The sequence below is a fragment of the Natrix helvetica genome (genome assembly GCF_964273705.1).
Source record: "Natrix helvetica genome assembly, chromosome: 1".
NCBI classification, from domain to species: domain Eukaryota; kingdom Metazoa; phylum Chordata; class Lepidosauria; order Squamata; family Natricidae; genus Natrix; species Natrix helvetica.
This window is the reverse complement of record NC_138548.1, coordinates 241,347,612-241,370,368: the sequence shown is the minus strand read 5'-3', so window position 1 is coordinate 241,370,368 and position 22,757 is coordinate 241,347,612. Positions and strand designations below refer to the sequence as shown.

The 22,757-nt window shown below is 45.5% G+C and overlaps 1 protein-coding gene across 3 annotated transcripts in view; it reads right to left on the bottom strand.

Moving 5' to 3' along the window:
* Positions 1-22,757, bottom strand: part of TBC1D16 (TBC1 domain family member 16) — an 88,953-nt gene that overhangs the window by 5,636 nt on the left and 60,560 nt on the right. For 2 of the 3 annotated variants that reach the window (XM_081940010.1, XM_081940012.1), the window contains exons 5-11: positions 14,401-14,548; positions 9,825-9,992; positions 9,005-9,153; positions 6,564-6,698; positions 5,733-5,919; positions 5,099-5,278; positions 2,541-2,687 (exon numbers count right to left, since the gene is read on the bottom strand). In XM_081940010.1, the coding sequence (XP_081796136.1) occupies positions 2,541-2,687; positions 5,099-5,278; positions 5,733-5,919; positions 6,564-6,698; positions 9,005-9,153; positions 9,825-9,992; positions 14,401-14,548 (1,114 nt within the window). The remainder of the gene's footprint in view (positions 1-2,540; positions 2,688-5,098; positions 5,279-5,732; positions 5,920-6,563; positions 6,699-9,004; positions 9,154-9,824; positions 9,993-14,400; positions 14,549-22,757) is intronic. The other variant, XM_081940011.1, reaches the window with a different exon arrangement.

Below are 22,757 nucleotides of genomic sequence, written 5' to 3'. Positions count from 1 at the left end.
AACCAGGCCAAGCAAATTATTTCATCTTGTCCCCAGTGTTCTGGGGCATCCCCTTCTGGGGACAAGGAAATTAATTTTCATGATTTGGCCTCTAACCACTATAGCGAATGGATGTCACCTATGGTTTTTTTTTTGGCTCCTTAGAAGTAAATTCATTTATCTAGGTAGGGGGTTGGACTAGAAGACCTCCAAGGTCCCCTCCAACTTTATTATTCTATTATTATTCTATTATTTATTTTAAATTTTTGGCCACATTTTCTCATTTTTTTCAGCCTTTACTGCCTTGGGCAAACTTTTCCTTTTAAAGACTGACAATAGCCTGGCCTATTTTTTTATTGGCCTTTTTGTAATTTTGTATTAATTGGAACATTGTTTTAAATTTTTGGGTTTTTTTTCCTTACAATTCCACAGGTTAAGCTATTGTGGAACGTGGTAATTGGTCCTTTAAGGACTGTTTTTTCAAACAAATAAAAAAGGAGGGATTTTGGGTATCTAAAAATTTGGTGTACCCCAATTTGGCTAATTTGGCATAGGTAACATAATAGATTTAAAAAGTTTGTTTGCCTCCCCCGCAAGGGGGACGAGGATATGCTGTGCTTGTTTTTACAGATTTTTATGGATTCTAGTACGTGGTGTTTGTCTAGCCAAGAATATTGTGGTACCAGTTCCCAAATCCAGTTCCAGAGATGACCAAGATGACTTTACAGACAGCACAGTGGCCAATACGATCTTGCCAAAACAGCTGTCCAGTGATATGAAAAACCAAAAACCACCAAAGCAGTGCTGAAACAACGACACGAGAACTTAAGCGCTGCCATTTTTGCCAAGTCCTTAATCATCATTAGTCATCATTTGTTTATGTTTATTTGTTTTGTCATCTCACCAAAAAACTCATTTGAACAGTGACTGCAATAAAAATCTATGGGTGCAACTAACATTACACACACTGACTTGAATTGTACATGAAACATTTACTTTCTACATGCTTGGATCCTGTTTGAATCTTGCCTGCAGTAATTCAACACTTCATTGGTTTGAATTATAAGACTATCTTTCATTGAGGATTAATTGCTTATGATCCTCCCCCTGATGCAATTGCTTTGTATACTCCCATAGTAGCAGTTCCTGAAAATGTAACATGTGCTAAAGTAGTTAACTGTACATCTTCAAGTAAAAAGCCTTACTGTCTTCATATTAGTTCACCTACTTTAAATTGTATAGCTTTGAGGAAATTTCCTTTTACTTTGTTTATGTTTGATTCCTGCAAGAATGGTTTTTTACATATGGTCACGAAACTTTTAATTACATTCCTGCTAATATTAGTGAAGCACAATCTTGCTTTAGCTAGTTATTCCTGTGTTGCTTTCCAAACAGCAACTTCAGACATCACTTGTGACTCTGAGATTAATGTGGTTGTATGTAATTTGGTAAAAATAATTAATGCTACTTTTTAGCTATTTTAGTAATTAATGTGTTGTTTTAATTTTTCAGATGAATCCAGAACTATCCAGTACCAATTCAATATTTTACACAATTTGGCCTCTGATTTGAAAATTGATACCCTAGGATCTTGGTGGGAAAGCTTTTGGTTACTCACAGGTCTGTTGGGAAATGTTTTAAATTATTTACTCATCATTCGTGCTAGAGGTAACCCTACGTAAAGACATGTGTAGAAAGCTACCATGATCTCAGTAATTGGTTATCTTGGACACCTACAAGCTCACCTAATTCGCAGAACCAGATGTGGGAATAACGGAATGGTTACGTATAGACATATGCATTACAACTATGGTCTCGAGTAGCCTGTTATTTTTTAGCTAAACCAAAAACACTTATTTGTTCTTGTTGTTTTATTCAATGTATCTTGTCCTTAATTATCATGGCTAGGAATTTCTTACAGAACAACCCCAGCTGCTGCAAAAACCGGAATTTGCGCTCAGCGGCGAAGAGGAAAAAATTCTGGACGCCATAATTTACATGCCATCGGAGGAGGAACACAATGTATTTTAAAAAAATAAAAACAGAGGAGATGTTGCAATTATTAATCAGCCTGGTGCCTTGTGGAGACATATCACGTGTAGAGTGTTGCTATGTATGAAATCATAATTTTTCCTTTTTCTATTCCTTTGTTTGCCTTCTGTAACCACCCACTTTTGTAACCAATAAAAGGGACGTGTAAGTTTAGATTTACGCGCTTCCATCCCGAGAACACTGTGTGTGTACTCATCATTCGGCTGGTTTCATGGAAGGCCCACCAGTGACCCTTACAACAAACCGCGCGGCACAGCTGAATGTTGCACAGCTGATAATGGGAACAACCGGTTTGTCTGAACTGGTAGCATTTTTTAAACTACCGGTTCGGGCAAACCAGTAGCATTTTTTACTACCGGTCCAGGCAAACCAGTCCCAACCGGTAGCATTTCACCCCCGATAGACACCCCAAAAACCCTCTCACATTGGACACAATGTTGCATGTGCTCCTTTAAAGTCCATAAAACTCTTCCCAGAAGTTTTCGCTTGAACCCTGGGCATTGATTTACCTTCCTGAGTATGAGCTCCCCATTCATATGCATGGCGAGGTTCCCAAAGTGTAGCAGCATCTGGTCCGTAGCCAGTTGCTGTTCAATGACATCATCCCCATAGATCACCACAATAGCCACACAGATGAAGAGATGGAAATAGTCTGTCTGCAGCAAAAGTAACCAAGAAGACAGTTAGTACCAGCAATGCTTTGAGGAGGTTTCTTGGGCTAAGAGGAAGCACCCCCCAAAATGGCAACAGAATAAAAGGCAATTAATGGTGATCATGAATTATATGACAAGATGGGAAGAGAAACATTATAGCTATTCTAATATAGCAGAAACTTTAAGACAAAAGAAAGCACTTCATGTAATGCAGAACTTGTGGGGTGTTATGGCTTGAATTTCAGACTATGAATACAGTAGATTAATCCAGAGCTTTTATTTGCATTTCAGGTTTTTTTCCCTCCTAGACAGCAGACTATTTTCTTTAAGGAAATAGGGGGGGCAGGGGGGGAGGATGCCCCAGAGGAAAACAAATGTTTTGGAAAACTGGTTTTGGAGTCTGTAATCTCCAGCACAGGCGCCATTGGCAGATTGGCACTGTTTCCAACAGGGATATGTATCAGTGAGTGGATGCTATAGAGTCCAATAATTTTTAACCTCAAGGATGCCCAGAGCAAAGGATGAGTAAAACATTAGCTCAAATCCTGGGACCATATGAAGGAAGGTTATACACTGGCTTTCCTTGAGCTGCTGCCTTCTGTCTTACTGGGGATCAAGGGAGATGATGTCCCATCCAGGTGAAGGACATCATTAGAGAAAATTAACTGCTCACACACTAACCTGAGCCCCGCTGAATTCAAGCTGAATCTTCAGCTGAGATTGCAGGTACCCAATTGTGCTGGAGATTGCATTAGGAAAGATCAGACCTGAACGACAGTCACCAATGACTAAGGGAAACCGAAGACTGCCATTCTGTGACACTGCTAACAACGAGTGGGATGTTATACATGTCCACCCTGCTTTGATTGCAGCTTCTCTGAAATATCTCACAGCCACAATTAGTAGGACACATGAAGGTTGCAATGCTGCCCCCTGCTGTCAGCTGAAGGAGTCAATACCAGATGCCTCCAGAGCGGGAGTAGGCAACTACAGCTCCTTTACAAGCCGTGGACTTCAATTCCCAGAATTCCTGAGCCAGCTGGGAATTGGAAAACCACAGGTCACAAAGGGGCCGTAGTTGCCCACCCTACTCAGAGGCAACAAACACCCATTTCCTAATAGTTAACTGGAATGAGCTTCCACGGGGATTTTTAGAGAGTGCTATCAAAAGTATGGGAAATCTTACTTGAATGAGAGTTTAGGGGGGGAAAGGCTAAAACTGATAAATCAAGCTATAAAGCCTGGTGCCCAAGATAAGTAAAACAATAAAAATGATGCACTTGAATAGAATGCAAATGTGACCACAGCTTTATTAGATTTCTTTTATCCTGCCTTTATTACTTTATAAATAATTTAAGGTGGTGAACATACATAATATTCCTTTCTCTTCTTATTTTCCCCAAAACAGCCACCCTGTGAGGTGGGTTGGGCTGAGAGAGAATGACTGGCCCCAAACAGCTTTCATGGCTAAGGCGGAACTAGAACTCACTGCCTCCTATGAAATCGATGCAGGATTTAAGAGTCAGATTTATTTTTTTAATCCTAGCAGTCTTTAGGGCTGGCCCCATACTTAAGAACTTTGGCATTTAACATGATACACTTTATTAATGTATGATCAAAGCCCTGATCTTTCCCTTCTGAATTAGGTTTGGCTGCAGGATTCAGTTTGTCTTCGGTAACACGTTATTCCCACAGACGTCTAGATCAGGCAGCTAAGAGGAAGCGAAGCCAGAGCTGGAGCCAAGAAGAGCAACGTTCCTGGCTGCCGCTCTGTGCTAATTTGAGGCAAGCTTGCTCCAGGCATTTTCTCCCCCCTTCACCCCCCCCTCCTTGGACCACCACCAGAGAGCAACTATTTGGCAGAGAGAAATGAGAGTTAGCAGCATATGGTGAACGTGGTTTGGTGGCAGCCTCCGTTTACAGGACAAGACCAGGTCCGACACAAACCATACGCTTGTTTTCCTGCTGTTGGGACCTGGGGCTAACCTCACAAGAGACGCTGTGGAGGTAGGGTAGGCCTGGCGCTGTCCATCTCTCTCTCTCTCTCTCTCTGGAGAAAGCTTGCACAGAGCAGGCATCAGCGTTTACACTTGGGAGGGGCAGGGCAGCCACACTGCAGAGGCAACTGCACAGCAGGCAGAAGGCCTGTCAGGTTGATGGGTGGCCACAGCAACAAGAGAGGCCCAGGAGCTTCAAAATGAATCATCAAGAGGGAAATTTACATCTGTTTGTGTAATGTCACAGGAGACAAAGGGGGCAGGGGACACGGAAAGGAAGGCTCGAAGATCACTCAGAGGAGTCCGGGAAGCATGTTCGGGCTTTTCCCCATCAAGACTAGGACAGGGAGCTGGAAAGCAGGGACCGCCACGGGCAGCAGAATGCAGGGCCCAGAGCAAGCTGCTCCAAGGCCTCACCTGATAATGAGCCCAGCAGGCTTCCCACATACGCAGGGCTTCAGCATCCGGAAACTCTCGCTTAAAGCAGAGGAGGATCCAGCGGTGACAGAAAAGCACTTGAAGGCCGTCCTCCCCAAGGAAAGCCAGGTGCTGGTAAAAGCGTACGTGCATCAACCGCAGCAGTTCTCGCAGGTACATCTGCAAAGAGACGATGGTGCTCAGCTCAGTCACAGCCAGGGAAGAAGAGAAAGAGCGGCAGCCACAGCTGCGCCTTCTGGTTCCCCTACATTCCCTCTTTATACCCTCCTGGATCAACAGAAGCTCACAGGCCTACCAAGAGCTGGCTGCATTGGTTGTTGGACCCACCAATTCAAAAAGAAATAACTTGCTGACAACAAGAGTGCTAGATCTGGGCAAGAAGCCGTGGAAGCTGCCAGGAAGTGGCTCTTTCTGCATTGCCGAGGCCTCTTGCGAGCATAACCTCCCCGCTTCTGCTTTTCTGACAGAACTCCTCACACCCTTCCGTTTTTCTTGTGGGATACTCAGGGTCTTTGGCAGCCCCAGGTATAGATCCCATGCTTTGGATTTCTTGGGGAATGACAGGGAAGGGAAGGGAGAGGAAACAGAGAAGGCCCCCAGCTCCAAGCCTCACCAGCTGCTTCTCCATATCCTCATCCCGAGGGGAGCTGATAAAGATCGTGTTCTGCATCAAACCAACAAAGCACCAGAAAGTATCCGATTCATCCAGAACCTCAGCAAGGATGGGGGCCACGAGGTCAGACATGCCCTGGGAATAGCCAATGGCCGGGTTGTACACTGCATAGTTCAGCAAGATCCGCCTAAGAAGAGGACATTTTTTTTTAAAAAAAGAAAAAAAAACAGAAAGGGAGATTAGGGATAATGGAAGTCAGAGAGTTCCGTTCTTCTCTTCCCAAAGAACCATTGGCCATAAGTTTCTTTTAAAGCAAAGGAAAATGGGGAGAAAAGGACAACCATGACACAGAAAGTACATAATTTCCAGAACAGGAACCCCTGAGCTACCTAGAGGCCTGAGACAAAGCATTCTCTCTGTGTTTTAATCCCCCACCTGCAGTATTTTATTTATTTGTACTGGGCATAAAACTCACATCTTCCTGGGTTGCTGTCCAGCAGCCTTTCCCAACTTAGTGCCCTTCTGTTAATTAAGCCCCCTTAATTCCCGGCCAGAACATATTTGGAACCTACTAGCTACGAATCCAGAGGCAGGCAAGCCATATTTGGAAGGCCCCAGAATGTGAAAGACTGTTTAAAGAGACAAAGCATGCGAAACATTTGAAGCTGCTTTACACTGAGTAAGATTAGCCACGTTAAGAGAAAAGGCCTGTAACTGTCTCCATTGGCCTGGAAATCCTTTGAAGGATTTTGTCTAAGCAAGAATGAATTTGGATTGACCAATAAAGTGCACTCGGCGTACTGTTTGGTACTCATTGGGAAAAATGATCACCTCATAGTCTCCACATTGGGGTTGTTCTCTCCTCGGAAAAACTGGTTACTGCGGTCAGTCCTCACCACGTCTTTGTCAACAGTGAACTGCACATTCCTCCAGAAGGCCTTTTGCTCATCTGGTGCCAGGGAGAGCCTGAGGAACACAGGAGTTATTGCACACCTATGCTAGAGCTTTGCTGTGGGTGAGATTCGATTGGAAAGAGATGCTTTGGAATGCTTGGGAGTGCGTATCCATCACCTACTGCTACTCATTACACTGTGTGTTTCTTTTAAGCCGCTGCAAAGGGTTTCCAATGCAGCTATGCCATCCTAGAAACTTCTTGAATGAGCTGCAGATGGGGATAATGTTAGAATTCGAAAGCACTCTCTTCCCGATACGAAGAACTGCACAGCCCAAATGTGTCCTTTCAGGGCACACAGGAGCAAACCAAACGCAGCATACAAAATGATAAGTAGTCTGGGTTTTTTTTTTAAAAAAAGCAGTTATACAGAGTTTTGCATCAGCTTAAAATTGGCAAACACCATCCTCAAATTTAAACTCATCTGATTGTTGGCGGTGGAATTATCACAACCCTGGCTCCTTTTGCAGGAGGCTACAAAAATCAAAAACAGTCAAAACAGCCTTCTTTTCAATTGCACCTAAATGTGCTTCTGATGATGATGGGACCAAGGCAGTGGTGGGATTCAATCTTTTTTACTACCGGTTCTGTGGGCGTGGCTTGGTGGGCGTGGCAGGGGAAGGCTACTGCAAAATCCCCATTCCCTCCCAATCAGCTGGGACTCGGGAGGCAGAGTAGAGATGGGGACGGGGCCAGTCAGAGGTGGTATTTACCGGTTCTCCGAATTACTCAAACTTTCCGCTACCGGTTTTCCAGAACTGGTCAGAACCTGCTGAATAACCACCTCTGGACCAAGGGAAAAGCTTTGCCTGAAGATGTTGAACCTATGCAGTTCTAAAGGGAAGAATGCAGCCCTTCAACTAACCAAGTCCCAAGATACAATACAATAACCTGAAAAATGGACCATGTAATAAGGGCAGGACATGTGTCCTACAACTCACCCTCATCAATAGCCTATTCTATATTTGCAGGATTCTATATTTGCTGAAATTTCCAAACACTTTTCAAAGGCAGACCCATAAACAGTCTGCTACTAAAACCCAAGTATGACAGAGGTGCAAGTCGAAGTGCTACTTTTCATTGTGTAAATACATTCCTGGTCAGGTTCAGTGGTGAATTCACCATATGCAAATAAAAAAGCTTGAATTTTCAAAGTGTGTGTCACCCAAATAACAGTCTGAATCTGATTCCCTGGTCTTCCTTCCAATTGACCATAAAGTTCAGGATCTTCTTTTCAGCCCCTTCTGAGAAATATGTTCAGATACCTTGGAACTTGATAGAAAGTAGAGACACACCAGAGATGTGGTGTCTGTCACCAGAGATGATGGATACCATCAAGCCCTAAAACTTTGGATGACCTTTGCCAGCAGTTGTTGGTATGTGTAAATATAGTCAGCCCCATAGATTTAACTGTTCTGTCTGGATATTTATGATTTGGCATGTGTGAAACCAGCTGTGGTTTATTCAACAAACCATATTTAAAGAAATAATGGCTCAATGTGACCGATGAATCAGGTCTGTGAAGTACTTCACTTGGAATTCTGTCCCAGACAAATCTCCTTCTCTCCACCATAATGGTACTGGGTATTTCCTACTCCTGTTTCTAATAACATAGATGCTTTGGTCCTTAGTTATGAGAGAATCAGTTTGGTATAATGGTCAAGGTGCTGGCCTAGAAACCAGGAGACTGGGAGTTCTAGGCCTGCCTTAGGCATAATAGGCAACAAGGGTGACCTTGGACCAGTCCTTCATCTCAGTCCAACGCACCATACAGAGTTGCGGAGAAAACAGACCTATCACCTTGAGGAATTTTGTATATATCTATGCATTGTACATATGTGTTGGTATCCCTCAATTTACAACAAAATTAGATTCCCGGTTGTTGCTACAGTGTGTGATTGCTAATTGGGTTCTAAGTACAATTCTATTCTTTCAAATTGGTGTTCCCCCCCAAAAAAACCTGGCTAAAACCTTTGCAAATTATGGTTATTTGTTTGCAAGACTCTGCAACTGGATGTAAAGATGAGACGGTTGCTTGAAATGTGGCCATGACACTGTGTGTGTGTGTGTGTGGGGAGGACGGAGGACAACAACATTTTATGACAGTCCAGAAGTGTTTTACTATAAAACATCCATTACTGGCCTATCATAATTTCGGAAAGTCAAGAACTATATGTGTGTCTATAAATATAAATACATAAATGAAAGGTGGTATAGAAAGATGATGAGGACGAGCATGAGGCTAAGAGGATGGGAGGAGAGCAGGGCAAGGTAATTTTACAACAGTCTCTTGAGCCATTAGCCATCTCTTCCCAGCCACCTTTTCTGTTGGATCTGAAAATATTCCTCCCTCTTTGCAACACGGAAAGCCTCCCTCTCTTCCGAAGTGGATTCATAGCTATAGTAGCGCAACAAGAAGGGCCAAACTTCACCACGGATTGAGACATCGATCCCGCCAAAGAAAATAGCCTAGGGAGGGAAGAAGAATGAGAACCTCGTTCAGAGAAAAATGTCAGCGTTTCTGAAACGGGAGCTCTTTTTACTCTGCCTGACAAGAGCTCCCTTGATTCAGGAGCCCACAATCTGCATATGCTGGGAGGGAAAGCAGAGCCCTCCCATTTCCCAGGGGAGATACAAATCAAGCTCATTTCAATGTCAATAAGTTCCCTGGAGGGCCCGTACAATTAACGCATCATTCTCACGTCACAGCTTAATCCCCAATCTTGGAAACGGTATACTTGGACCCAGCCTTGCACAGATATTCCACCACCTCCTATTTATTCCAAGCCAGGCAGCTTTCTGAGCGCTTTCTTGGGGCCTGAGGAGAGAGGCACAAGCACCAGTGGCAATAGGCGCAGATCCTCCTAGCTCATAGAGCAGTGACCAACAAGGGCTTCGCAGCAATCTGACTTAGGAAGGAGGCTCTGTGTGTGTGTGTGTGTGTGTGTGTGTGAGTGTTTGTTTGTTTGTGTGTGTGTGTGTTCTGCTGCACTTAGCTAGTACAGCTCCTCCCCTTTTGCCAGGATTAGGTCCAAAACAGGGACAATGGGCAGAATTCCTTAAACGGCTGAGTCTGGCAGAGGGAGGCTCTCTGTTGAAACCTGCAGAGCAAAACATGGCACCGTTGAGTCTCTTCTCACCTTCCTCAGCTTGTACTCTTCTTCGACTTGTCCAGCCTTGTTTAAATGACGGAGCCACCCAGAGACATCTAAGCGCTTGTACGCGTTTTCCTCCGGGTGGGTCTCGGAGGAGGGGAGCTTGGGCCGGCGAATGGAGAACTGCATGCAGGTCTTCATGTCGGTGAGCTGCTAATTGGAAACAAAAGAGAAAAGAGAAGGCTCGTGTCATGGTTGCCTCGGCCTTAGGTCTCCAGCTCATCTTGATACCATTCCTGGAAAAACAACCCACCAGCCAACCTCTGGAAACTGGGGGAAAGCTGCTGGCCTGAAGGAATCAAGGTTCTGAGTCCCTTTAAAACAGCTTTGTGGTTGGCTTCCTTTCTCACCCCTCCTTGTCCAAGATCAGAGTTCACCCAGCTTGCAGCCATATCTTGAGCCTGCCCAGGAATGCATGTAATAAATTACATCTGATTGGCCACATACAAAAGCCCTGCTGTTAGGGAAGAGGGAAGCAGCGGTGCCAGGCTCTCTGAGGACGCTTGCCATTCCAGGGCAAAAACTGCAGCTGACATTTAATTTAAAAATCAAAAGGTTGCTCCACACAAATGCAAGCCCCTGTGGCACTATAATGAGAGGAAAGCAGCAGGAGAAATGTGTGTTGGGGGGGAGGAGGTAGGGAATTTAGAAGCCCTGTTTCTAACAAGCATCTCCGGTACCTTTAAACACATAATTAAGACCTTTGCAAAGTCTTTGTGCCAATTAAAGGAAGATATGGCAGCGGGTCTTGTCAAAACAGGATTGGAATGGACTGTAAAGAGCCACAGAATGAACAATTTCCAGAAGGGGCAGCTGTGCCATTTTGCTTCAACAATGAGTTTTGTAGCATATTAATGACTAATTTATTATAGTATACGCTTTCATGAAGTACATACGCTGGCATCAGCATACACCTAATGTTCAAGACCGTGTCGGCAGTGGGAGTTGAGGGACTCCTGGGGACAAAATGGCAAAATGAAGTTTGTGGAGTTGACGCTGCAGTGAATGAAAAACTGGTGAGGAGATCAACTCTTCGTTATTCCTCTCTGGACAAGAAGATGACTTGAGATTTCCCACAAATGCTCTAGATCAGGGGTGAAATCAACTTCCCTTCGGTACTGGTTCGCAAATGCGAACAGGCACGTGCATGGGTTTACTTCGCTCGCACTTGCCATCTCTGCGCATGTGCAGGACCTTCTGTCCATGCACAGAGTGTCAAACACGGGACGTGATGACGTCCAGGCAGGTAGGTGGAGCCTGCTACTGAGCGCGCCTGTAAAGGTAAGTAGAACATGGGGGGGGGGGAGATCCGCTGTGGCACGTGATTTATATTAGCTAGAAAGCAGGAAATCTGACGATTCTAGTTAATATAAATCCCGCGTCACAGCTGATCATTGGAAATACCGGTTCGCCTGAACTGGTAGCATTTTTTTACTACCGGTTGCGGGGGAACCGGTAGCATTTCACCCCTGCTCTAGATTGTTACACCTCGCAAGGCAATTGCAAGACAGCAATCTTCAGTGGGTTTATAGCTCTCGGAAACAAGGGAATAGCCATCTTGATAAAAGCAGGGTAAGCTTTGAAAGAACTCTGGGTCCACGTACTTCCTTTTCTAATCACTTTCTGAAATTGATGGTTAATTGTTTTTCAGCTTTAGGAACTTTTGGATTGACATGTTTTACAGCACTGCGTGAGTTTCCTCCAAAACGTAGCAAAAGAAGCTCTAAATACAACTTTTAAGGACTGGAAAAAAAATTGGTGGGGGCATAAATACAAAAGGGTGATTAAATCTTTGATTTTATAAAATTTTAGATTTAGATTTTAGAAAGTTACAAATGGACTAAAGATCCAGATAAATTTCAAACAATATTATGAGAGCATCCTTCCTGTGGGAAAACACTTTTGTTTTGAATTCTTTTGTTAAAACTGTAAGATAAGGCTTTAAAAACTGTAGAGAACTAGAACAAGCTAAACAATTCAAGGAGAATACTCAAATTTGACTTACAGATAGTCCTCAACCTATCATCATTTGTTTAGTGACCATTCGGTATTTACAGTGGTGCTGAAAAAAGTGACTAGCTACTGGTCCTTGCACTTACAAGTGTCATGATGTTCCCATGATCACAATGATCATGATTTAGGCACTTAGCAACCTGCATGTATTTATGATGGTTGCAGAGTTGCTGTGATTGCTATTTCCAACCTTCCCAGCTGGCATGTGCATCCAGCAGGCAAAGTTAATACAGGAAGCCAGATTCGCTTAATGACCTTGTGATTCGCTTAATAACCCATGGAAAAGAAGACAGTAAAATCAGGGTGGTCACGACTCATTCAATGACTGCATTGCTTAGCAACAGAAGTGCCAATCACAATTGTGATTGTTACTTAAGGACTACCTGAACAAATACAGAATGAGGCAAAATGTTTTAATATTGGGCTTACTGAAAAATAGTTTTGAACAATGGACTCAGAAATTAATCTTAATAGTGTCGGCCTCTATAGGCAGATTGTGTCTAAAAGATGAAATGGGAATAAATTCTCCCTCACAAGATTGAGACTGACTTGAAAATGACAAACTAAAAGAATGATACGGCAAAATATGTTACACGACATGCAAAAGAAAAAACCAATAAACAAGCCAAGAGAGTGACCAGGATAATTTTTCTACATTGGATTTATTAAAAAGGCATATTAAAGCTGTGAAGAATGTTATATGATGGAATAAAGAAAAATGAAATCACAGTTCTAGGACATTTTGAAGGGCCTAAAGATCAAAATGGTTCAAAATAAAAGAAAGGAGTATAAAGTTGATTTATATGACCTAGGTTAAAAATAGATTATGTTGTTTTCTCTGATAAGCCTTAATGGCCTTTTGCTGTCATTGGTATGAAAATGACAAGGCTTTAAGGATTTGGTTATAGATAAGGAGATCCCGGAAGAATATATGTGTTGTATTTAAGAAAAAGTGATAAGTTATTAAAATTTTAATTGTATCTTCTTCATATGCTTTTTTCTTTATTTCTGCATTTTTTTTCCTTTCTCTTCTATTTTTCTTTTTATTTATTCTCTTTTTATCTTTTCTGAATCTTTTTTTTTAATTTTTGGGGTTTTTTTTTAGTTTGCATTAGCTAGTTGTCAGTTGTAAACTTTAAAATAAATTACTGTTTATTATACTACTATAAATTACTACTACTACCGGTATAAGACCGTGTGCATAGTAAACATGCTGATACATCCTAGACAGGAATTCAAATCCCTCCCCCTCCCAAGGATGCATGTTTTTCATCTCTCCTCACATCAAGCAAAATGGAAAAGACAAATGATTGCTTGTGCTGCTGTGCCCATGTTTATATATAGCCAACCTGTCATGCCCAATCACTGAGAGCAAACGAAACTAGGCTCAAACCTTCAACATCCAATAAAGCATTCTAACTCCCCCCCACCCACCCACCCCCTCCCTAGCCTTCTTTGGCACGACTGTAAGCATGTTTATAATCCTGCCAGCTTATTCCTGTTATGTAAGGTGTTCTCTTTCTAGCCCAATTTTAGAAGAAATGAGCATTTTGGATGCCTCCATTATATCTAAAATGAAGCCAGGAAGTACTGCTGTTCTTACTTCTACACTATAAGAAAGAACTAGATGAGCTTTCTGAGTTTACAAACCCAGCCAACTATCGGCAACAACTATGGGTTAGAAATTATAAATTAACAATGTCTACTGCATATAAAGAAAACTTATATAAGATGTTTTATAGGTGGCATTTTCCACCGGCAAGATTGGCAAAGGTATTTAAAGATAAACCAGCTAAATGTTGGAAATGCCATTAGATACCCGGGTCTTATTATGATATATGGCGGACATGTGTAGAAGCCAAAAAATATTGGATAAAAATACATATGTGGTTGGAGAAGATGATACGAGAACATATTGATTTGAAAGACAAAATATTTTTGCTGGGCATTTTACCAGAAACTTATAGTAAAGAAAATGTATATTTGGTTATTCATGTAATAACAGCAGCCGGGATTGTATCTGCACAACACTGGAAAAGTGAAGAGAGTCCTACGTATGAGAATGTGATCAGGAAAATATTAGAAAGTACAGAAATGAATAGGTTAACACTTGCAATTAAAGAGAAGGAACAAACTGAATATTATAGTATATGGGAACTATTCTACCGATGGCTAGAGAACCAATATGAAAGTTAGAAATGAAAGTAGATTAATGAAATTTAGAAAATATATTAATAGATTTAAATAACTTAAGAAGAGGATTGTTATAGTATCAAATATGTGATGTATATCAGTATTAGATCATGAGCAGATAAATAATGAGTATGATTGCAATTTTTAATTGTCATTGCACAAGATACTTGTATCCAGATGACACACTGTTTAATGGAAGATGGATTGTTTGCACTAAAATAAAATTTAAAAATTATTTTTAAAAAACCCAGCCAATTATCCAGAGGCTGTCAGGAATAAGGAGGGAATCTACTGTCATCAGGTGAATTGGTGGTTTTCCTGCACCCCTCGGCCTGCCTGCTCTAGTCTAACTTACTTGGTCTTTGAGATGCGTCTCCGTGCAATACTTCCATTGCTGAAACACTTCGGAGAGTTTATCCAGGCCACCATGGTGAAAGTGAAAAATCTTATACTGACTCTCCCGGCTAGCAACCACCAGCTGCCCACTGGTGCAGGCCTCATCACTGAAGGAAAAGGTGCAGAGAGAGATACAACAGGAGAGAGTCAGCAAAATATTAGCTAGGTGATTTGTGCTTTGAGACAGATCGTATTCGGTGCAAGTTCCCATTTCTACAGTGCACCAACAATATTAAGAGAGGATTTTACTATGTTAACTGTGTGCAGTTTTTGTAGGCTTAAAAAGACTAAAAAATGTAAACAGTGACGGTAATAGATAGGTAAAAGGACCAAGTGAAAAGGCCACGATAAGAAAGAAGAGTTTGCTAATAGAAGAGTAACATTAATCAATCAATATTATTTATCCCAAATGGGCCAAAAGCAAGTGACAAGCATAATCTATACCGGACAAAGAATTTTTAAAAATTAACAAGTACAATATTTAATAAATACTACATAACCGTCTTTAAATTAAAGTTCATTGATTTGTTATTCAAAGTTTTTTTTATAGCCATAATTAAAAATCAGGCTGCTGCCACTGTAATCTTAGGATTTTCATCAGCAAGTAGAATTTTTACATGGTCAGAGGTATTTTTCTTCCTGGTTTAGATTTTAAAATAGGCCCAATAACTTTCACCTTTCCATTCCTCCCCGCCCCCCGCCCCCGGCCATCAGAACTGGTGAAGCTTCTTGAATGAGAAGTGAAACTTTTTCTTCTTCTTCCTCAAAGTTGCCTTTTGAACAAGAAGAAAAAAACACCTTTGAGACAACTATGGCCTGGATGACTGAGAATTTTGACAGACATTCCTGCTGAAAACTTTTACAAAATTCACAATACACTAAAATATGTTCCAAAAACCATTACAGACAACACATTTAATCTGGCCTTTAAAACTGCCACCACAAGTGAATGCTTGAGAAAGAAAGCAGATACTACTACCTGTCCAGCATAGTCAGAAGCTTGGGTCCAACATGGTTCCTTCCCATTATTCCCCCCCCCCCCCAAAAAAAATCTATTCCAAGGCCTCTCCTCATTCACTCGCTTGTTTTATCATCATTTCCCTGTGGAATGTGCCAGCAAGGACTGAAACAGCAAATTTCCTTGAGAACTCCAAACCACAATCAAAATGAATTATGGAAATAATCTGACCTTACTTTGCATAATATATTCTGAGCACACACTTTGATTCCCCCCCCCCCCTCCGGTGGGGTTAGACGTTGCTTTTCATTTTCTCCCCTGCAGAGCACACACGGCTCTGATTATGAACCAGCATAGCCAAATTGTAGCATGTGAGGTCTTGAAGAATCAGGGCATGCCACACACTTCTTGGTACCCAACGAAAGCCCTGGCTGGCCTCCATCTGGTAGTACTTATCAGATTGTTTATGGCAATTAACCTGAGCCTTGGTATGCACAGCAAATCCTACCAACATGGATCTGGGCAAAAGAACTGAGGGACTGGCTGCCAAGGTCAGTTTGCTTCTCTCTTAAACTCCTCCTGGCAAGGCATAAATAATTATCATGCTAGACAGACCTACAAGCGAGATAACAGGTGGATCTGAAGGATGATTGGATAGAAAATTACTCCTTTTAACCTTAAGCTTTTTTAGGCTAATGGTGGATAAGAAAGAATCTTGTGACAGTGGAATCACTGGATCCTGTGACTCTCCGAATACCCAGCTTTGTTGGGAAGGGAGGCAACATGTTTCTAGCCCTCATGTTTTAACATGTCCCCACTGGCACTGGTAACGATACAACCAAATAACAGTAGTCAAAAGAGATCAAGGAAGTGAAAAAAATGAAGAAAAAGAACGTTGGTCTTACCTGAACGTTTTTTTCGGGAGAGTGGAGGGAGGGGTCACTGAAGGGTTATTACAGCCTGATTGGTCCATTTGACTGAGAGAAAACTTCTTAGCCTTCGGCTTCTCCCGTTGGCTCCCAGTTTCCGCGATGTCAGGTCAGCGTCTGCATGATGTAAGAAGACAAGGGAAAGCCGCCCCGGGCCACCCGATCCTACCCCTCCCAGACCCTGTCCTATCTACCTAGGGAGGGAGAGTGACCCCTCCCTCCACTCTCCCGAAAAAAACGTTCTTTTTCCAGTAGAGTGGAGGGAGGGGTCACTGAAGGGACATACCCACGCTACGTCCCAGGGAGGGAAGACTGGGTCTCAGGGGGAGGATCGGCCACCACCCGCTGGAGAACCCTCCGCCCAAAAGATGCCTCAGCCGAGGCATAAGTGTCCAGACGGTAGTGTCTTATGAAAGGAGTAGGGGAGGCCCAGGTGGCCGCGCGACAGATGTCCTTGAAGGGCGCCCTTGTGGCCCAGGCCGCTGAGGAGGCCGCACTACGAGTAGAATGAGCCGTAATCCCCGATGGGGGGGATTTTCCTGAGGCTCCGTAGGCCACAACGATGGCCAACCTGATCCACCTCCCAATAGTTGAAGACGAGACCTTTTTACCTAGGGAACCTGGATGAACGAGACAAACAGCGCCTCAGTCCTACGAATGCCCTCCGTCCGTTTCAGATAAATACGGAGGGCCCTGCGTACATCCAACCGATGCCACGCCTGTTCTCTCTCCCTTGTTGGATTGGGGCAAAAATTTGGTAGGACAATTTCCTGGGCCCTATGAAACAGAGTATTAACCTTCGGGATGAACGAAGGATCCAAACGCAATACCACCCTATCCTGGTGAATCATGCAAAGGTCGCTTCTAACAGAAAGGGCCCCCAACTCAGAAATACGCCTGGCCGATGTAATGGCCACTAAAAATACTACCTTCAGTGATAGGAGGCGCATGTGGACCGACCTGAGAGGTTCAAAGGGAGAACCCGTCAGCGCCTTCAGGACGATGGTAAGGTCCCATGTAGGGAACCTATGGACGGGAGGCGGGCGGATGTTGGCCGCCCCTTTAAGGAACCTCTTCACCAATGGAGAGCGAGAGAGGGTAGAGGGACCCTCTCCTCCCAATATAGTGGATAGGGCCGCTACCTGTCGCCTGAGGGTATTATGGGACAACCCATCCTCTAATCCTTTTTGAAGAAACTCTAGAACGTCTGGAACCGTGGCCCTGGCTGGATCCACCCCCCTGGGGTTACACCACTTCGCGAAGGCCGACCAGGTGGCGTTATAGATCCTCACTGTGGACGGTTTCCTAGCTGCCTCTAAGGTGGCTATGACCCCCGATGACAGCTTCCTCCGTTTCAGCAATCCCCTTTCAAGAGCCACGCGGTCAGATGCAGCCACTGCGGCTCTGGGTGAACTAAGACCCCCTGATACAAGACTACCTCTTCCGGTGGAATCCTCCAGGGATCTACTACCGAGAGCTGGACCAGGTCCGCAAACCATGGTCTCCTCGGCCAATATGGGGCTAACAGAATGACGGAAGCCCTCTCTATGACTACCTTCCGAATGGTTCTGGGAATGAGGGGAAGGGGAGGAAAGGCGTAGAGGAGACCCGGAGGCCACCGGGTCCTGAGAGCATCCGCTCCTTCTGCAGCTGGGTTCTTGGATCTGGTGAAAAATCTCGGCAGCTGCGTGTTGCCGGGGGAGGCAAACAGGTCCACAAGGGGGTTGCCGAATCTGAGGCAGATCTTTCGAAACAACTCTGGATCCAGCTGCCACTCGCCATTGTCCAGAGTTGCCCGGCTCAACCAGTCTGCCTGGTGGTTGGACTCCCCCGCAATATGTTCCGCCGCAATGGAGGCCAAGTGTCTCTCCGCCCATAGGCCTAATGTCTGTGCCTCCCGCCACAGGGCTCGGGAGTGAGTCCCCCCTTGCCGGTTTACATAAGCTTTCGTCGCTACATTGTCCGTAAGCAGTAGGACATGTCGCCCCTGCAGCTGGCGGTGGAAAGTCCGGAGGGCCAGTCTCGCGGCCTTGAGTTCGAGCCAATTTATATTGTGTCTGAGGTCCGAGGCAGTCCAACGTCCCTGGGCCATGTCGGACCCCATCACGGCCCCCCAGCCGTAAAGGCTCGCGTCCGTCGTGACTTGTACTCTCTCCGGCTCCCAAATAGAGGCCCCCTGTCGCAATGCTGGGGACATCCACCACTTGAGCGAGCGTCTCACTTCCGACGTTAAGCGAAGCGGTCGTAGAGAGTTGCTCAACATTCTCCTTTGGGCTGGTATTAAGGCCCACTGAAGGGGGCGCAGATGCAGGCGGGCCCAGGGGACTATCCCTATGCAGGATACCATCTTCCCCAGGAGTCGTGATAAGGTCAGGGTGGAAACGGACCTTTTTGTCCTGATTGACATGATCAACTGCGTCAGACTGGCTAAGCGGTCTGGGGACAGGCGGACCCACCCCGACTGGGAATCTATCACTGTCCCTAGATGCAGAATCTGTCTGGATGGGGATAGATGGCTCTTGGGGAAATTCACTGAGAAACCTAGTGTCTGGAGCCATTGGATGGTCAGCTGGAGGTCTGCCTTGGCCCTGGGAAGAGACCCTGCTTGCACTAGGACGTCGTCCAGGTAACACTGGAGCCTGACTGGGATGGATCTCAGGTAAGCGGCCAGTGCCGCCAGGACCTTGGTGAACGTCCGAGGGGCCGAGGCCAGGCCGAATGGCAGGGCCCGGTACTGATAGTGTCTGCCTTTGTGGGAAAATCTCAGAAATTGACGGTGAGACCGAAGGATGGGGATGTGTAGGTAGGCCTCCGTCAGGTCTATCGAGGCCATGTAATCCCCCTTTTGAATGCCCTGCAAGATGGACTTTAGGGAGGCCATCTTGAAGCGCCTGTAAACTAGATACTGATTCAGGCGCTTCAGGTCGAGAATCGCCCTCCAACCCCCCGAGGCCTTCGGAACTACAAATAGATTTGAATAGTAGCCCCGCCCCCTCTCCGGTTCCGGAACAACCTCCACCGCTCTGATTTCCAGAAGGTGTGAAACGGCGAGGTCCATGAGACGACGGCGTTCCGGATCCCGGGATGGGGAGAAAACTTTGAAGCGCCTCGGGGGATAGGAGAGGAACTCTAACCTTAGGCCGTGGCGAATGGTTGCCCGGACCCAACCGTCTGATGTAATCTGGTCCCACTTGTCCGCGTATAACGCCAGGCGGCCGCCTATGGGATGACTCGGATTTGAGTCATTTCCCTCTGCGGAAGGGGCGGCCGCCCCCCCGCGAAAGGGCCGCTTGGACTGAGACTGGTATCTGGAGCGGTCTTGGAAGCCTTGTCTATTGTATGGCCTATCCTGCCTGTACTGCTGGAAACGGGGCTCCTGGTCCCTGTCATAGCTTCTGAAAGAAGGCCTGCGATATGGGTGACTGCGCGTCTCGGACTTCTTAGTGGAGGTAGGCATTACCTTTTTCTTGTCCTTATTCTCCACTAGAATTGGGTCTAGGGCAGACCCAAACAAATTGGGACCCGTGAAGGGGGCAGCTATCAAATCCCATTTGGCTTTATTATCGATCTGCCAATTTCTAAGCCAAAGGAGCCGGCGTGAGGCCACAGAGGTGGCCAAGGCGCTGGAGCCAAAACGCATGGCATCCAAGGTCGCGTCGGCCGAATACTGGCAGGCCGCCATAATTTTGGTCAAATCCTGATGGATGCGATCATCCTGGATCGGGATACGATCCTGGAGTTGGCGGAGCCACATCACTGTTGTGCGATTAAAATACGAGGCGGCAGCCGCCGCCCGCATTGCCCAAGCGGAAGCCTTATAATTTTTCCGCAGGGTAAGCTCCGCCCTCTTATCCTCCGGCTTGAGTTTGTCCGCAGCATCCCCGGAGACCACCGGGGAGGATGAGACCAGGGCAGCTATGGGTTGATCTATAGCCGGAAGTTGGATTGCCTGTAAGAAAGCCTTCTCCATATTATAAGCCCGCCTATCATTGCTGCCAGGAGGGGAAAAATTTGAAGGTCGGGCCCACTGACTGGTGGCCACCTCCAAGAACAGAGGAGGAGCAGGGATCTCCTCTTTGTTAGTGGCCGTGTTTGAGAACATCACCATGTCTGGATCCCTGGGCGGGGGAACTGTGGGGTCCCCTGTGCCCACCTTGGTGGTTCTCCTAGCCTTCTTCAGTAGGGGCTTAAACATGGCCTGGATGAATAAATTAGAAGAAGTGGGCTGATCAGAGGCCGCATCCTCTTCCTCAGAGAAACCCCAGTCGTCTTGACGACTGGCCTCCCCCCTAGAGGAGACCTCGCTCATGAGGGAGGGGGAAGAATTCCTAGACCTGGCCCTGCTGAATGGAGTAATCCTATTATGCCGGGAAGGTCTGTCTCTTTGAGCTATTCCCCTGGAAATGGCTGCAGAAATTAACCTTTTTAGATTTTCAGGGAGGTGTTCTAGATCCTCCTCGTCATAATCAGAATCGTAGTCATGGGGAATCGAATCCCTGTGGGACCTCCTACCCCGGGAGGGGCCTGCAGAGGGGCCCTCTAAAGGATCATTCCTATCCAAGCCCCCTGTCCCAGGGGAAGTTGGGGGTGGGGGAGAGGGCCCCCGTCCCTCACTCCTAACAGATCTGGAAGAAGAGGAAGAGGGAGAAGAAGGGCTGAATCCCCTGTTGACAGGAGGGGAATGACTAGGAGCCTCAGGTCTGGGGGATCTGGATCTAGGATTGGGATCCCTGACCTTCTTCCTTTCTGCCCTCTCAATCGCTTTCTCGATTGCCCTGGAACGCCTAAGCTCATCCCTTTGTAGGGCTCTGGAGGGGCGATTCTCCGCAGTAGGCCTGGGAACTCGAGGCCCGGCTGGGGCAGTGGGGCCTGACTTGTCCTCTTGGGTCTGGGCTGTTGCCGTTTGAGCTCCCTCAGAACGCGCTGCCATCGCCCCACTCACGTGTCAGAGGCTTCAGATGTAGATTGAGCTCCTTGCAGTTGCTAGGCCCCACACTGGTGAGAACGTTCAGATTGGGCCTGCGAGTGTCTGTGGTTTTGAGTGAGGCCCGTAAGTGCCGCCACGTGTTCAAAATGGCCGCCGCTCAATTTAATGTCTCTTCAGGCGGCCGCTAAAATGGCGCGCGTGCCGCCGCTTGTCTCCCCTCGCAATTTGAAAGCCAGCCGACCCGAATTCAAAGCTCTTTGTCAGGGGCGAGATTCGTGCCGGTCTTCACGCCCGGCAAGAGCCGCTGGCGCTCCGGTCTTCGCTCGCGCCGCCGCCGAGAGCTCCGCTGACCCGGGAGAGGCGGCGCAGCCGAATTTAGGGAATCGCCGGTCTTCACGCACGGCAAATAGGCCGCCGGCGCTGCGGCTTGATAGAAGGGTCGGCGGGGGGAGAGTCTGCGAGCTGCGATCCACCCGGCACGCCCGAGGCCCCAGGAATCAGCCGGGGAAGGAGAAAGCCCAGCAGGGAGGGAATTTAGAGAAAGGAGGACGCTCCTCGTTGCTCTCCCTGCCTATCTGAGACAGCGAAGGGTTGTCTGTTGGGCACAGCTCTGATGTTCTTCTCTATCAATAATTTTCTCAATTTAGAATTGCCAATTTGATCACCTCAATTACTCACAGTCGCACTGGGAACCAAAAATACGTCTTTTGGACCTTCTTGACTGAGAGGAAACTGGGAGCCAACGGGAGAAGCCGAAGGCTAAGAAGTTTTCTCTCAGTCAAATTGACCAATCAGGCTGTAATAACCCTTCAGTGACCCCTCCCTCCACTCTACTGGAAAAATTAGCTTGCTTGATAGTTCCAAACTGTAATTTTCAAGTTTACATAATTATATATATATATTATGTATATTATTATTTACATATATATATATATATATATTCAAATCTGAACTTTATGTGGATATGCGGTAAAGAACAGCAGAAGAATCCTGCAGTATGAAAAACGTCTTCATATTTGTTTCATGAAACTTGCACACCAATACTGTTAATTACCTGGAAATAATAAACAGGTAAAGTTTTCAGTTCACCCCACTTTTAAATGAAAAGACTTCACTTTCTCTCTTATAGATTGCATTGGTTCTGGTTGTTATGGACCTGTCTTCTTTGTTGGTTTGTTTGCATTTCACACTTTTTAACTGCCCATTTGCTTCAGAGAAGGGCAGGGGATGGTTTACATGGCTTGCCTGGACCATGTCAACCTTATCTACTCAAACGCATCGTCACTAGAGATCAAAGTAAAATGGGAAAAGGATGACAGAGAAAGGATGAGGGGACAGTGCTATGAATCTATATGAAATATTTAGGGCAAAGACACCACCAAAACCTGTAGACAGGCAAGAAACTAATCCCATAGCTTGGAAACAGAATGGATTGTATTGTTCCCAATTCTCAGCCATGCTCATTAAGCAACAGCTACGTATATGGCCTATCACTTACCGGA